This window comes from Bos taurus, chromosome 5, assembly GCF_002263795.3.
Source record: "Bos taurus isolate L1 Dominette 01449 registration number 42190680 breed Hereford chromosome 5, ARS-UCD2.0, whole genome shotgun sequence".
NCBI classification, from domain to species: Eukaryota; Metazoa; Chordata; class Mammalia; order Artiodactyla; family Bovidae; genus Bos; species Bos taurus.
The window spans coordinates 112,074,415-112,091,493 of NC_037332.1; the positions used below are offsets into that span (position 1 = coordinate 112,074,415).

General features: G+C 42.7%; 1 protein-coding gene across 1 annotated transcript in view; it reads right to left on the minus strand.

The window, feature by feature from the left end:
* Positions 1 to 12,365, minus strand: part of SLC25A17 (solute carrier family 25 member 17) — a 42,571-nt gene extending 30,206 nt beyond the window's left edge. The window contains exon 1 of the mRNA NM_001045948.2: positions 12,207 to 12,365. Within this exon, the coding sequence (NP_001039413.1) occupies positions 12,207 to 12,260 (54 nt within the window). The 5' untranslated portion in view covers positions 12,261 to 12,365. The remainder of the gene's footprint in view (positions 1 to 12,206) is intronic.
* Positions 12,366 to 17,079: the final 4,714 nt, after the last annotated feature.

Consider the following 17,079-nt stretch of genomic DNA (forward strand, 5'->3'; position numbering starts at 1 on the left):
ACTAACAGTTTTCCACAGTGACAATACAATTTTATATTCCCAACAACAAAACATGAGGTTTCAAGTTTCTCCATACCCTTGCAACACTTGTCATTATCTGTGCTTTTAATTATAGCCATCCTGCTGCTGCTGCTGCTAAGTCACTTAGCCATGTCCGACTCTGTGCGACCCCATAGACAGCAGCCCACCAGGCTTCCCCGTCCCTGGGATTCTCCAGGCAAGAACACTGGAGTGGGTTGTCATTTCCTTCTCCGATGCATGAAAGTGAAAGTGAAGTCGCTCAGTCGTGTCCAACTGTTAGCGACCCCATGGACTGCAGCCCACCAGGCTCCTCCGTCCATGGGATTTTCCAGGCAAGAGTACTGGAGTGGGTTGTATAGCCATCCTAGTGGATGTGAAATAGTATCTCATTGTGGTTTTGATTTGCATCTCTCTGATAACTTGCATTTCATGTATTTATTGGCTACTAGTATATCTTCACAAAAGAAATGTCTATTCAAATCCTTTGTGCATTTTTTTGAAGTTATTAATTTTTACTTATCGACTATGGTAGGTCTTTGTTGCTGCATAAGGGCTTTCTCTAGTGATGAGTCTGGGCTTCTCATTGGGGTGGCTTCTCTTGTTGCAGAGCAAGGACTGTAAGCACACGGGCTTAGTTGCTCCTCAGTTTGTGGGATCTTCCCGGGCCAGGGATCGAACCCGCGTCCCCTTCATTACAAGGCGTATTCTTTTTTTTTTACAAGGCGTATTCTTAACCACTGGACCACCAGGGAAGTCCCACTTGTGCATTTTTAAATTAGGCTATTTGCCTTTCTATTAATGAGCTGCAAACATTCTTTACATATTCTGGAGGCTAGGCACTTTATCAGATATAGCAAATCAGACTTGCAAATATGTTCTCCATTCTGTTGTTTTTTCTTTCTTAATAGTATTTGAAGCACAGTCTTAATTTAGATCAAGTCCAAATTATGTTTACTACCTGTGCTTTTGGTGTTATATCTAAGAAACCACTGCCTAATCCAAGGTCATGAAGACTTATGTCAATGTCTTCATCTAACAGTTTTGTAGTTTGAGTTCTTACATTTATGTCTGAGGATCATTTTGTGTTAATTTTTGTGTGGCGTGAAGCAGGGGTCCAGCTTCATTCTGTTGCATGTGGATGTGCCACTGTCCCTGCATAACTTATTAGAGAGACTGTTCTTTCCCCATTGATGTTCCTTGGTGTCCTTGCCAAAAGTCAACTAAACACAAATTTGGAGGTTTATTTTTTTGGATTCTCAGTGCTGCTCTGTTGATCTGCCTGTCTATCCTTATGCCAATACCAGTCTCTTGATTACTGTAGCTCTGTACTAAGTTTGAAATTAGGATTCTAAGAGTCCTCCAAATTTTTCTTCCCCAAGATTATTTTGGCTACTCTGGATCCCTTGAGTTTTCATATAAACTTTAGGATCATCTTGTCAATTTCTGCAAAAAAGCAAATTGGAATTTTGATATGGAGTATGCCAAATCTGGCAGATCCTCTTAGGAAGCACTGCCACCTTAAGAATAATGTTTTCCAACCCACTTATTCAGAGGATGTCTTCCCACTTAGGGATTTTTTTCAATGACTTGTTTTTAGCGTAGCTACAAGTTTTAGCATGTGCCACCAGAGCTATCAGTTGTTTGTGGTCATGTATGGATGTGAGAGTTGGACTGTGAAGAAGGCTGAGCGCCGAAGAATTGATGCTTTTGAACTGTGGTGTTGGAGAAGACTCTTGAGAGTCCCTTGGACTGCAAGGACATCCAACCAGTCCATTCTGAAGGAGATCAGCCCTGGGATTTCTTTGGAAGGAATGATGCTAAAGCCGAAACTCCAGTACTCTGGCCCCCTCATGTGAAGAGTTGACTCAGTGGAAAAGACTCTGATGCTGGGAGGGATTGGGGGCAAGAGGAGAAGGGGACGACAGAGGATGAGATGGCTGGATGGCATCACCAACTCGATGGACATGAGTCTCAGTGAACTCCGGGAATTGGTGATGGACAGGGAGGCCTGGCGTGCTGCAATTCATGGGGTCGCAGAGTCCAACATGACTGAGCGACTGATCTGATCTGATCTGATCTGCACTGAGTAATTTTAGGCAGTCTTTTTTGTGCGTGTATGGTTGCACCTCACAGCTTGTGGGATCTCAGTTCCTCAACCAGGGATTGAGCCTATTCCCTCCGCAGTGAAAGCACAGAGTCCTAACCACTGGACCACCAGAAATTCCCTATCACTCAGTTTTAAATGCTTTTTTATTTCCATTTGATTTCTTCTTTAACCCACAGATCATTCAATAATGTGTTTAATTCCCAAACATATATGTTCACATTTTGAATCTATTACCCCTAAGCATCCACCACCTCTCTTCTATGTTCCTTGGATATTTAACAAGTGAACTAGAAATTCATTCTTAACTTAATTCCCCTGCTCCAAAAAATTTACAAAATTTTATACAGTAAAAAATACCAAGCAAAAGTAAATCAGAGCAAACATAAAATAACTACCACTGTATCCCAAATATGAAAATGAGGACAATGACAAAATCAGGGAGGAAAAAACCCAGAATCTGAAGTTAGGCTCTTGGTACACAAGTATCTGATTAAAAGACATACCAGAGGCATTATAAGGGGCCATCCACACAGCCTCAAGAGTTTCAACCAGAAAGACCAGAGCACAAATACTAATACTGCTTTAGCAAAGTATCAATACATCTGATTTAAAATAATAAGGCCTTGAATCACTTTGAGTGGTGGCTAGGAAAATAGAGAAGGAATGTCTGCCAGGAGAACTATAGAAGATTCAATAGTATCTGCTTATTTATTGGATGTGGATCGCAAGAGAGATGGGAGAGGCAGAGAAATGAAGATACCACTGACAGAAATAGGTAAATGAAAAGAGGAAAACAGAAATAGAAAATAGACAGAAAATTGACAGGAAATAGAAAATGAAAATGATATAGTTTTAAGAAATTACTAGTTCAGTCTTGGGCACAGTGAATTTCAGATGATAAAAAATTAAATACGCTCTCACTTGAGTTCGAGCAGTATTATATATCCCAGGTACAAAATTCTACCACAGTAAATCCACTACATACGAACGAGCTCTGTTCCAAGGGTGAGTTCTTAAGTCCAATTTGTTCATTAGTTCAACAAAGTTAGCCTAGGCACCCAACTAACACCATCGGCTCTATAATACTGTTCTGTAATAGGTTTATAATACTGGTCACGCAAATATACATAAAAACACAAAAAAATAAAGAAAACACTTTTAACCTTATAGTACAGGACCTTGAAAAGGACAGCAGGACAGTAGGACGGCTGGCATGCAGGGTCTGGCACTGAGTGAACAATCAAGGAGTTACTGGCTAGGAGAGGGAGGGGTGGGAGACGCAGAGCTGAAGGAGCGTCAGCAACAGGAGACAGAGGGCAAGCTGCCATTTCACTCACACCTGACTGTGATGGAACGCGTATCTGCATCTCTGAAAGCTCTCAAGTTGAAGATTCATATGAAGGGGACTTATTATATATCCCAGTCACTGACGGGGGAGCCTGGTGGGCTGCCGTCTATGGAGTCGCACAGAGGCGGACACGACTGAAGCGACTTGGCAGCGGCAGCAGCAGCTGCAGCACTGTATGGTATCTAGTTGTTAATGAGTTTATCTTCCTTATTAAGACTATGGACAGGAACTTTTAACTAATTAATTAATGACTAAACAGAAAACAAAACCTTTAGGCAGTTGGCAACACCATACTGCAGATAGGAGACAAATCACAGCCAGAGATAAAAATGGCAAGCAGAGTCATACAGATCACTTTTTGCCTAAGTTCTTGGGCATTTCTGGTTCTCTCTATTGTGAACGATCCCATCGTCAGCACCTGGATTCCTTAATAATGTATCAATATCTACGTTTCAGGTTATATGTCCAAAACAGATAGTTTATTCATTTTCTGGGCTATGTCTCTCCTGTAAAAGGTCAATAAATATCCAGTCTACCTTTTAATTTGAATGACACAAACACACATGGAGTTGAAGTGAGGTACTTAACACCACCAAGTCAGAAGGAAACAGTGGGGTGAGCCTGGTCAAGGCTTGGCTTCCTAAGCATGTACAATCTTCTGGAAATACCAAGACAGGGGCACATATAAACACAGAAGCAGAGTATCATGCCCTTTCAGCACAAACAATGATGTTTGGGTTGGCCGACCAACCAAATTCAACCATTTCCAAAATGCTAATTCTCTCCTGAAGGATGAAAAACAATCCCCCGACCCCCTCAATGCAATGCTAGTTCCAAAGCAAATTTCCAGGACTCCAGAAATAGTGCTTGAGTCAGAGGAGCACCCCTGAAACCGGTGTACAGCATCTTCTAATACAGTACACGGCATTACTGGGCAGAAGGATTAGTTTAAAAAGAAAAACAACTAAAATACACTGTCAGTGGTAGATCTCGAGCTAAGGAAATTCCAAAGATGAAAGCCACTTGTGGCTTTCATATTAAAAAATGTTCTTCACCTAACCAGAGTTAATATAAGTCTTTCCCCTGATACAACAATCAAGCTAACCCTCACAGTGATAACACAAATATACAAGGTAAACAGAAGGCTTAAACATACCTGAGTGTCAGAAGGAGCATGGGCTTTGGAACAAAATAAACTGAGGTTCAAGTGCCAGCTAGAGTACACACATAAATTACTTCAAATCTCCATGCCTCGATTTCCTCATTTGTAATCTGGGGACCAAAAAAAACTGTGGGGGCTGCTGTAAGAGGTAAGAATTAACTTATGGAAAGACCCAATATCATACTAGGCACACAGCTGGCACTCAAGAAATGCTGCTCTCTGTATGTACTTTTTATAGCATTTTTTAGCAGTAGGGCTCAATATTAATCAGGGCCCTAAAATTAGCAATGGGATTTCTTTGGAAGCAATGATGCTAAAGCTGAAACTCCAGTACTTTGGCCACCTCATGGGAAGAGTTGACTCATTGGAAAAGACTCTGATGCTGGGAGGGATTGGGGGCAGGAGGAGAAGGGGATGACAGAGGATGAGATGGCTGGATGGCATCGCTGACTCGATGGATGTGAGTCTGAGTGAACTCCAGGAGTTGGTGATGGACAGGGAGGCCTGGCATGCTGCGATTCATGGGGTCGCAAAGAGTCGGACACGACTGAGTGACTGATCTGATCTGACTTACATTCCTTCCAAAAGAGCAATTGTTATTCAGTAAATTCATTAAAAAAATATGGCTCTTTCAGAAGGAGCTTTAAGAAGGTAGGAGGGTCAATAGTGTGAAATACTACAAAGCTGAGTTAAATAAAAATGAAAAACAGTCAGGAGACTAAGCCATTTGGAAGTCAGTGTTGGTCTGTGGGACAGCAGGTCCAGTGATCAGAATAGGATGAGGAGGGAAGGCAGTGAGTACAGACTAGTCATTAAATAAACTTAGCATCAAAGGAAGGAGAATGAGCAGCACCTAAGAGGGCAGTTTCTCAACCAGATCAGTGTGGTTACATTACAGGACACAGCTGAAGGGAAAAACACTGGGAAAAGGTTAAAGTTACAGGAAAGAAGGAAAAATGAATGGAGCAAAGTCCCAAAAGATAACTGTGGGTAATGTAAGAGGGGAGGATAAAGATCAAAGGTAGCAGAATCCAGCCACATCCGTCTTTCCTGAGATTAGCACAATGGAGGAAATACTGAGGACAACTGTAGCTGATTCTGTAATTAGAAAAAATGGAAACGTTTTTTATCTATTTTATCTAGAGCAAAAGGCGAGGTCATCTGTCACAAGTGAATGGACAGAGCTGACCACATAAGATGAGAGAAAATTTCAATTCCACTGAATTTCTAAAATCGGCCAAATGCTGCATTTTCAAGAATACATCTGATAAAGAAACGAATGAGTATGGGTTTACCACACTATCACAGGTATTGAGATAGGTACTCCACAAGTGTTACCACACTGACTTCTCGGGAGGACCCAGTAAGCAAAGTTTCCATTTTATAGCTCAGAAAACTCAAGTTCAAAAAGAAAACATGAACGACCCAAGATGACACAGATAGTCGTGTCTTACTCCAAATCGTAACCAAATAATCCCATAGTTCCTTCATAATGCGGTGGCGTGAGGTCACATTAACATTTGTACTAAATATTTACCACAGTGAAAAGTCAGAAACAATGCAAAATATTCATAAATTATGGAACACTCACCCACTCCAGTACTCTTGCCTGGAAAATCCCATGGACGGAGGAGCCTGGTGGGCTGCCGTCTATGGGGTCGCACAGAGTCGGACACGACTGAGCAACTTCACTTTCACGCACTGGAGAAGGAAATGGCAACCCACTCCAGTGTTCAAGACTGCAAAATCCCAGAGATGGGGGAGCCTGGTGGGCTGCCGTCTATGGGGTTGCACAGAGTCGGACACGACTGAAGTGACTTAGCAGCAGCAGCATGGAATACTCATATGACAAGAATATTTTTTATTAAAAAGCCAATGATTTCTGAAGTCTTTTTAACAACATGATATAGTGGATATTTCATGTTTTGGGCCACACAGCAACATTCTCTTTTCCTGTGGGTGGGCTGATTTTTTTTACCTCTTTCCACTGTGCACAATCTTGGTAATATGTCAGCCTTGGGGGCTTCCCATCACCTTCACAGGGGCAACCCACCACCTCTTCCTAGGTACCACCAAGGTCTTATCTTGGTGGTAGATAAGATACCTTGAGGTGGTAGATAAGATACCTTGAGCGACTGAACTGTACAACCTTCCCCAAACCTACAATTTAGTTCAGTTGAGTCGTTCAGTTGTGTCTGACTCTTTGCGACCCCACAAACTGCAGCACGCCAGGTTTCCCTGTCTATCACCAACTCACAGAGCTTGCTCAAACTCACGTCCATAGAGTCGGTGATGCCATCCAGCCATCTCATCCTCTGTCGCCCCCTTCTCCTCCTGCCTTCAATCTTTCCCAGCATCAGGGTTGTCTCTAATGAGTCATTTCTTCGCATCAGTTGGCCAAAGTATTGGCACTTCAGCTTCAGTATCAGTCCTTTCAACGAATATTCAGGACTGATTTCCTTTAGGATGGACTGGTTGGATCTCCTTGCAGTCCAAGGGACTCTCAAGAGTCTTCTCCAGCACCACAGTTCAAAAGCATCAATTCTTTGGCCCTCAGCCTTCTTTAAGGTTCAACTCTCACATCCATACGTGACCAGTGGAAAAACCATAGCGTTGACTATACACCACCACTACACACCTAAGAAGAGCTTCCCGAGGACAGGGACTTTCCCATGACCTTCATATCCAGAGGCCTTGGACAGAAAATCAACAAGTTCTGCTTGGTTTCTATTTCTAAAAGGCAGGTAGTGAGCCTACAAGGTAAAAAGTCCACTTAATGTTAAGTATGTAAGAGTCAGATGTGCCTGTTGCTTCAGTCATGTCCGACTCTTTGCAACCGTATGGACTGTAGCCCATCAGGCTCCTCTGTCCACTGGATTCTCCAGGCAATAATACTGGAGTGGGTTGCCATCCCTCCTCCAGGAGATCTTCCCAACCCAGGGATTGAACCTGCTTCTCTTACACCTCCTGCATGGGCAGGCAGGTTCTTTACCACTAGTGCTACCTCACAAGCCCAGGAGTCAGATAGTTGTGCTTAATTTTCTCTTTTGATACCAACTGGTGAAAAGTGCTCTGAATAAGCTTTCTTACACAGTTCTAAGGATGGCTCTGTCTGAGCTTTGAGTCACAGAACAATAAAAGGTAAAAGGCAAGAACAAAGGAAAACTTTCATATTTCTATAAGACTTGAATTCTTTAACCATCAGCATTTATTCAATGAAATGTAATTCTTTTAAAACAAATTATGCAATTAATTTTTTTATTTTAAATAAACAATAGGGAAAAAGAAGTCTCTTGAAAGCTACCAATTAATTATCATCATTACAATCCCAATGTCTGTTTCAGCATCTAAACCCCCTAGACAATTCCAACCAATCTCACTTTTCAAATTCTAGACTAATAAAATCTCTTAATTACAAATGTACATTTCTTCAAATAAAGTCTACCTTCAGAAGCTAATATGAGAACCAAAAATATACAATTATAAATCCAGTTATACTCAAAATTTTGAGAATTATTTACATATGAGGCCATTAATTGTATCAGGCAACAGTCATCGACTAGCCATAAAGCATTCTCCTGAAACAGCACAATTCTGGTTCTCAAATACTTGAGATTATCTGCAATTATACCAAAATGTACCATAAAGCACTCCAAATCACTAATCTGTTTAACTTTCAAAGTGTTATGTGTATGCGCATACACCACACTTGAGGTGAGAAAGTGTAGAACCTGGAAAAAAGTGACTAAGCAAACATAAAACATGTCCACTCAAAAAGGCTGTAAATCAACATCTTAAACAATGACCTAACAATCTTTCGGGGAGAAGCAACAAGTAATTACACCAGTTTATATCAAAGACAAAAAGCTGGTGAGGGAAACTGCCAGCATTTCTGATACAGGCTGCCTTGCTCAAGTCAGGCACTCAGGCACTCAAGTGCTCCTAACCCCTATGCTCTCCTGGATCATCTCAAAACTTTGTATGGCCAAGGCATTTAACTAAACATGAGTCAATCAAACCACAGTACTATACATTAAAAGTAATGCCATTTTTCTCATCAAATGTAGTGACATTTTGTGGTGAAACTGTTTTCCTTTGGTAGCAATTAGAAGAAAGCCGGTCCATGATGTGAAGTTTATCCTTAAAACAGAAATTTGCAAAGAGTTAAGAGATCCACTCTCAGCCTGATATTCAATAAAGCAACAAAACACAATGCAACTTCTCCTTCTAACATGTTCCAGGAAGCAAGAGGAAAAGAAATTATTCTTACGAAAGTATATCTAGTAGATAATCTAACATAGCTTATGGGAGAAAGAAAAACCATTGAAAATTTCAGGTGCTTAATTTCAAGCAGAATTGTTAACACGAGGAAAATAGGAAACGAGACAGAAAAAAAAAGAAATGCCTTTGCAGGTTAAAATAACCTATATCATCTCCATCCCTAATTACTGCCTACAGCAGAACTCAGAAAACTAGCTGCAAGAGTCAAGTCTATGCAATGACTGGCTTTGTAAACTAAGACTTCATCAGAACACCGCTCCGTCCATTACTGTCAATGACTGCTTTCAAACCATCTTGGCAGGGTTGAGTAGCTTTGCCAGAGACCATACGCCTAAATTATTTACCAGCTGCCTCCTTAAAGAAAAAGTTTGTTAACCCTTATTTTATTTCTCTCATAAAACTTAACACTACATAAAATCTGTTTTTTGACTTAGTCAATTATTGTCTTGACTTCCCCACTAGAAAGCAAACTTTGTAAAGAAAAAAGCTTTTGTTCTCCACTCTATTTCTAGCACCTAAATCAGTGCATGGCACATACACAGCTCTCAATAAAGATGTTGAATGAATGGCTATTTATTAAGAAAAAGAAAGGAGAAGAAACATTTCCCATCTTCCCAATCTCATTCTCTCTTTGATGCACTGCCACTATTCACCCTACAAATCCACCAAAACAAGTCTTCTCAGTTCACCACTGGATTTATCATGTTGATAAACACATTGATAAATCCAACGGTCGATCCTCAGTCCTCATCTTACTTGACTCATCGGCAGCATCTGACCCAGTTGGTCTATACCCTCCTGTGTGCAACTCTCAGAACACCACGTTCTCTTATTAACAGTTCACCTCCTACCCAATGCAGCCTTTCCTTAGTCTCCTTTGCTGCTGCTGCTGCTGCTGCTAAGTCGCTTCAGTCGTGCCTGACTCTGTGCAACCCCATAGACGGCAGCCCACCAGGCTCCACCGCCCCTGGGATTCTCCAGGCATAGAACACTGGAGTGGGTTGCCATTTCCTTCTCCAATGCATGAAAGTGAAAAGTGAAAGTGAAGTCGCTAAGTCGTGTCTGACTCTTTGCGACCCCATGGACTGCAGCCTACCAGGCTCCTCCGTCCATAGGATTTTCCAGGCAAGAGTACTGGAGTGGGGTGTCATTGCCTTCTCCAAGTCTCCTTTGTTAGTCCTCTCATTGCTTCCAGGCTAATCCTTTGAGACTTTTCTCCTCCATTCACAAAACTCATTTCTTTGGTGAGCTCATCTAGTCTCATGACTACTCTTTGGCATTTCGAACTTAACTATCAAAAACCAAACCCAGGGATTTCCCTGGTGGTCCAGCGGTTAAGACTTGAGTTTCCAATGCAGGGTGTACAGGCTCAATCCCGAGCCCCGGAACTAAGGTCCTGCATGCTGAGTGGCATGGCCAAGAAGTAAAAATAAATAAAAATAAAACCCAAAACCATTCTCATCTTTCCCCCAGAAGCTGCTCCTTTATAGTCTTCACCATCTCAGTAAATGGAAATACAATCCTTCCAGTTGCTCAAGGCCAAAACACTTGGGAGTCAACCAGCTCTTATTCTATTACATCCCACATCCAATCTACCATCAAAACCCTGGTAGCTCTATCTTAGAAATACATTCCAGGTGAATGAGCTCTTCTCACCACCTCCACTGCTACCATCCTGGCGGGCTGATGGTTTCCGTGCCTTCACCCTTGTTCCCTTACAGTCTACTGCCAACAGAGCAGCCATGGTGATCATGTTTAAAATGTAAGCAAGTTGCTGCATGCTCAAAATAACTTGCTCTAACAGCTAGCCAGCTGCCTTTCACACTCAGGGTTAAAATTCGCACACAATTTGGTCTCCTGAAACCTGTTTGCCCCCCTTTGCTTCTCCACTCCAAAGGTCTCCAGGCCTATCCTAGGGTATATCAAGCAAGCTTCCATTTCAGCGCCTTTACCCTGGCTGAAAGGCTCTTCTGGTCTGAGCGAACTAGGACTCCTAAATCAGGCACTTCCATCAACTACTGTGTCATCTAATTCACATAACAACTCTGTGAGGTAGGTGTCAATGCCTCCATTTAAAGATTAGGAAAGTAAAGTTTTTAGGCCACTTATCTAACAAGGATGGAGTTGGGGCTCAGCCTCCATTAGTCTGCACAGAACATGAGCTCCGATGCTTTTGAACTGTGGTGTTGGAGAAGACGCTTGAGAGTCCCTTGGACTGCAAGGAGATCCAACCAGTCCATTCTAAAGGAGATCAGTCCTGGGTGTTCATTGGAAGGACGGATGCTAAAGCTGAAACTCCAGTACTTTGGCCACCTCATGGGAAGAGTTGACTCATTGGAAAGGACCCTGATGCTGGGAGGGGTTGGGGGCAGGAGGAGAAGGGGACGACAGAGGATGAGATGGCTGGATGGCATCACCGACTCGATGGACGTGAGTTTGAGTAAATTCTGGGAGTTGGTGATGGACAGGGAGGCCTGGCCTGCTGCGATTCATGGGGTCGCAAAGAGTCGGACACGACTGAGTGACTGAACTGAACTGAAGAGGAGAGGATTCAGCCAGTTATATGCCTCTGAAGTCCCAGTGATATCAGGTGCATACTGACAGCTAGAGAAGGATGTAGGAAAGCAGAGAGCCAGAATGAGAACCAGGATGAGAACCAGAGAGGAAGGTACCGAACCAAAAGAGTGGTGTCAAATGGAAGTGAGACATCCAGAAGCTCAAGAACCAAGAGCATTCCTCATAGTAAACCACACCTGCAGTAAAAGCAACTTTGCTCTTGACTTAAAAAAAAAAAATGGTATCTTCTCCTGCCAACAATATTGGCCAGAGGTATGTATCCCTGCTGGGTTCTGCCTCTCACCTGCAGTTTAGTGTGTGAAAAGAGACTGTTTGGTTAAGAATGTGATTAAGCAACACAGCTTCACACCTAGGTTTTCCTCTGGTCCAGTCAAAGTTTGTGCGCCCAGTGGGGTGGGACAGGAGGACGACTGCCCTTTAAATTTCAGATGGCAAAGAGAACAATATCTTCCTCCTTGTGGGTGTGTGGGACAAACACTTCCCCCCGCCCCCGCCACACACACACACATCCCAGATACTGTAGCCAGGAGCGGAGAGGGTGTCGGCCTTTACACCAAATTCTCCCAGCAACATTTAGCTTATGCCCCATTCCTCTACGCCCCAGTCACGACACGATCGCCTTGTCATCCCCTTCCCCCAGCCAAAGCCTGGTCTGGCCTCAGAGAAGCCCCACACCCCGCAGTGGCCCGGGCATGAAGACCCCGCCTCACCACGGCTCCCGCCACGGCGTGGACCAGGCTTTCGTAGGACAGCACGGAAGACATAAGTGCGGTTCCTGCACACCCGGCTGCAGTTTCCCAGCAGAAGCTGAAGCCAAATCAACTGGCGAAACTTGCGCCAGAGTACCGGGCAGGAGAGTCACAAGCTCCACCCCCTTAGGCCCGCCTCCTCCAGAACAACCATTTCCGGGTCGCAGGGCGCCCGCGTCTCCTGGCCCGGCGCTGGCGCGGGGCGGGGCAGAGTGGTGCTGCGGCGTTCACGTGGAGCGTTGGGTCTCGCGGAAACTCGGCACCCAGGAGGTCAACTGTTGTTTCCTCGCGTTGTCGCGATCTGCCCGGTGGTGCTTTACACCTACTCCAACACTGGGGACTTAAGAAAACCTTTTTTTTCCTCCACATCTCTTCGTAAGACTAGCTGGAGACAAGCAAGATGGGGTCTCATCTTCCTGTTTCTCTAAGACTTTACTCATATTTTCTCTAGCTAGTATTTTTAGTCACATTTTCGTCAAGAAGACATACATGTTGATTGGGCAATGTTCTCCCCTCTGAAAAACCCTGGTGGGAAGAGAACTTGAGCTTCAGGAAATCAAAATGATCAGATGGAGGTGGGAACAAACTAGTTGGCACCTCGTAAAAAAATTTTAACCTATTGGTTTCCTCCTTTGTGAAATGACAGTGTTAATACTGCTAGGATTACAAAAGTTAATTTATGTAAATTTAAACGTACTTTAGAAAATACTGAAGAAAAAAAAATACCGAAGAAAATTCCATATTGCTAAGTGAAAACAAACTACACAAAATTAGAAAAACCACATTCTACCCCTCACCCACAACATACTGTGACACCAAGTTTCAGGACTTCAACTTCAGTCACTTAGGTACCATCGTCATGGGTCTCTGCCAGTTTCAGAACTATCAAGTTTACTTTCATAATACCCTTGCTGATTGATAGTCCTTGACTGGAATGCAAAAGTAGGAAGTCAAGAGCTACTTGGAGTAACGGGCAAATTTGGCCTAGGAGTACAAAATGAAGCAGGTCAAAGGCTAACAGTTTTGCCAAGAGAATGCACAAGTGATAGCAAACACCCTCTTCCAACAAAAAAAGAGAAGACTCTACATATGGACATCACCAGATTGTCAATACAGAAATCAGATTGATTATATTCTTTGCAGCCAAAGATGGAGCAGCTCTACGCAGTCAGCAAAAACAAGACCAGGAGCTGACTGTGGCTCAGATCATTAACTCATTGCCAAATTCAGACTGAAATTGAAGAAAGCAGAGAAAACCACTAGACCATTCAGGTATGACCTAAATAAAATCCCTTACAATTATACAGTGGAAGTGACAAATAGATTCAAGGGATTAGATCTGATGGAGTGCCTGAAAAACTATGGATGGAGGTTCATAACACTGTACAGGAGGCAGTGATCAAGACCATCCCCAAGAAAAAGAAATGCAAAAAGGCAAAATGGTTGTCTCACGAAGCCTTACAAATAGCTAAGAAAAGAAGAGAAGCTAAAGGCAGAGAAGAAAAGCAAAGATACTCCTATTTGAATGCAGAGTTCCAAAGAATAGCAAGGAGAAAGAAGAAAGCCTTCCTCAGTGATCAATGCAAAGAAATAGAGGAAAACAATAAAATGGGAAAGACTAGACATCGCTACAAGAATATTAGAGATACCAAGGGAACATTTCATGCAAAGATGGGCACAATAAAGGACAGAAATGGTATGGGCCTAACAGAAGCAGAAGATATTAAGAAGAGGTGGCAAGAATACACAGAACTGTACAAAAAAGATCTTCATGACCCAGATAACCACGATGGTGTGATCACTCACCTAGAGCCAAACATCCTGGAATCACTACGAACAAAGCCAGTGGAGGTGATGGAATTCCAGTTGAGCTATTTCAAATCCTAAAAGATGATGTTGTGAAAGTGCTACACTCAATGTATCAGCCAATTTGGAAAACTCAGCAGTGCCCACAGGACTGGAAAAGGTCAGTTTTCATTCCAATCCCAAAGAAAGGCAATGCCAAAGAATGTTCAAACTACCACACAATTGCACTCATCTCATACAGTAGCAAAGTAATGCTCAAAATTATCCAAGCCAGGCTTCTATAGTACATGAACCATGAGCTTCCAGATGTTCAAGCTGAATTTAGAAAAGGCAGAGGAACCAGAGATCAAATTGCCAACATCCGCTGGATCATCAAAAAAGCAACAGAGTTCCAAAAAACATCTATTTCTGCTTTATTGACTATGCCAAAGCCTTTGACTGTGTGGATCACAGCAAACTGTGGAAAATCCTTAAAGAGATGGAAATACCAGACCATCTTTTCTGCCTCCTGAGAAATCTGTATGCAGGCCAAGAAGCAACAGTTAGAACTGGACATGAACAACAGACTGGTTCCAAATTGGGAAAGGAGTATGTCCAGGCTGTATATTGTCACCCTGCTTATTTAACTTATATGCAGAGTAGTACATCATGAGAAATGCTGGGCTGGAAGAAGCACAAGCTGGAATAAAGATTGCCGGGAAAAATATCAATAACCTCAGATATGCAGATGACACCACCCTTATGGCAGAAAGTGAAGAGCTAAAGAGCCTCTTGATGAAAATGAAAAGTTGGCTTAAAGCTCAACATTCAGAAAATTAAGATTATGGCATCTGGTCCCATCACTTCATGCCAAGTAGATGGAAAAACAATGGAAACAGATTTTATTGTTTGGGCTCCAAAATCAGTGCTGATGGTGACTGCAGCAATGAAATTAAAAGATGCAAAAAAAAAAAAAAAAAAGATGCTTGCTCCTTGGAAGAAAAGCTATGACCAACCTAGATAGCATATTAAAAAGCAGAGACATTACTTTACCAACAAAGGTCTGTGTAGTCAAAGCTACGGTTTTTCCAGTAGTCATGTATGGATGTGAGAGTTGAACTATAAAAAAAGCTGAGTGCCTTAGAATTGGTGCTTTTGAACTGTGGTGTTGAAGAAGACTCTTTAGAGTCCCTTGGACTGCAAGGAGACCCAGCCAGTCAATCCTAAAGGGAATCAGTCCTGAATATTCATTCGAAGGACTCATGTTGAAGCTGAAACTCCAATACTTAGGCCACCTGATGCGAAGAGCTGACTCCTTTGAAAAGACCCTGATGCTGGGAAAGATTGAACGCGGGAGAAGGGAACGACAGAGGATGAGATGGTTGGATGGCATCACTGACGCGATGGACATGAGTTTGAGTAGGCTCTGGGAGTTGGCGATGGACAGAGAAGCCTGGCGTGCTGCAGTCCATGGGGTCGCAGAGACGCAACAGAGCGACAAGAGCGACTGAACTGAACTGACTGCTTATTACAGCCAGAGGCCCAATGTTTTACGCCTTTTATCACATTTACTCCCAGGAGAGGGCCCTAACAGTGTTTACCTGGTCCTGTTTTCACAAAATTTGAAAGTATTTCAATTGCTACTGGTTAAGATCCCTTTGTAACTCTGGGGCTTCACTGGTGGCGCAGATAGTAAAGAATCCTGCAATGTGAGACCTGGGTTCCATCCCTGGGTTGGGAAGATCCCCTGGAGAAAGGCATGGCAACCCACTCCTGTTCTCTTGCCTGGAGAATCCCCACGGACAGAGAGACAGGCAGGCTACAGCCCACAGGGTCGCAGAGTCAGACATGACTGAGCGACTAAGCATGCACATTTAAGTGTTGCTCCAGTGACCACAGCTAAGTTACAAGCAAGTTGGGGAGATAGCTGGATTTAGGAATACCTATTCATACGTATTAACATGTTATTGCTAGATCTGTTTTAGGAATCTCTCCCAGGAATACTCCCACCACTCCCTAGAGTCATGACATGAAGGTCCAGGTCCGAAAGTCAAACGAAGGTAGGATTCTGCACTGGAACACAGAACCTTGTCCGCCGTTAATCGGAGGACTCAGCCCTTGTGGACTTCTACTTAATTTGGAAGCTCTCTCAAGAACACACTGCATTATGTAGCATATGGACTTATAAACACACTTTATGAATCCTTTTATAGCAGTAATTGAACACAATTTTTCTTATTTCCCCTTTGTACGGTATGATATGCAGACAGCATGTCCATCTCTGTGAAATCTTTTGCATAGCAGCTGTCAAAAAATAATTTCACATCTCAGTATTCCTAATTATGTACTACTTTTCTTAAAAGAGAGCTCCCTGAACTATACAAGCATTAAGTCCCACACTATAGAAACAGTATATTAAATCTTTAGCCTCCTTCTGTTCACACCTGTATTATCAGTACAAAATAAAATAGGAACTTAGAACTGATCACCTTCCTGTTCATTTCTACACTTGCATGTAGTCAGGTTACACAACCTGAAAATGTCCCAATGAGATGAGTGTACTAAAGAACATCCTTATTATATAACAGGATATCTAGATTTTCATAGTATTTATACATATTTATGCTATTTACCTCTTCACTACCCTGGTTCCACCTATTTACTTACAAGCCATAGTTTTAAAGCTTTCGCCAAATCAACATGCCTTCTTCAGTTTCGATTTAATTTTATTGGCTATCATTAACTGTTTGCCTACTTAACGCATGCACTTAAAAGTGTACTTTATTGGTTATAAATATTGCTATACATTTAATTTTAATCACTGCACCAGTTTTAAAACGAATTTTTTCAGTCCCTTATTGGTTGGATGACATCGCCAACTCGATGGACATGAGTCTGAGCAGGCTCCAGGAGGTGGTGATGGACAGGGAAGCCTGGCGTGCTGCAGTCCATGGGCTCACAGAGTCAGATACAACTGAGCAACTCAACTATAGGGCCCGTTACAAGTGGACTAATACACTTCATCACAACCAATGATGTGACATTCCTC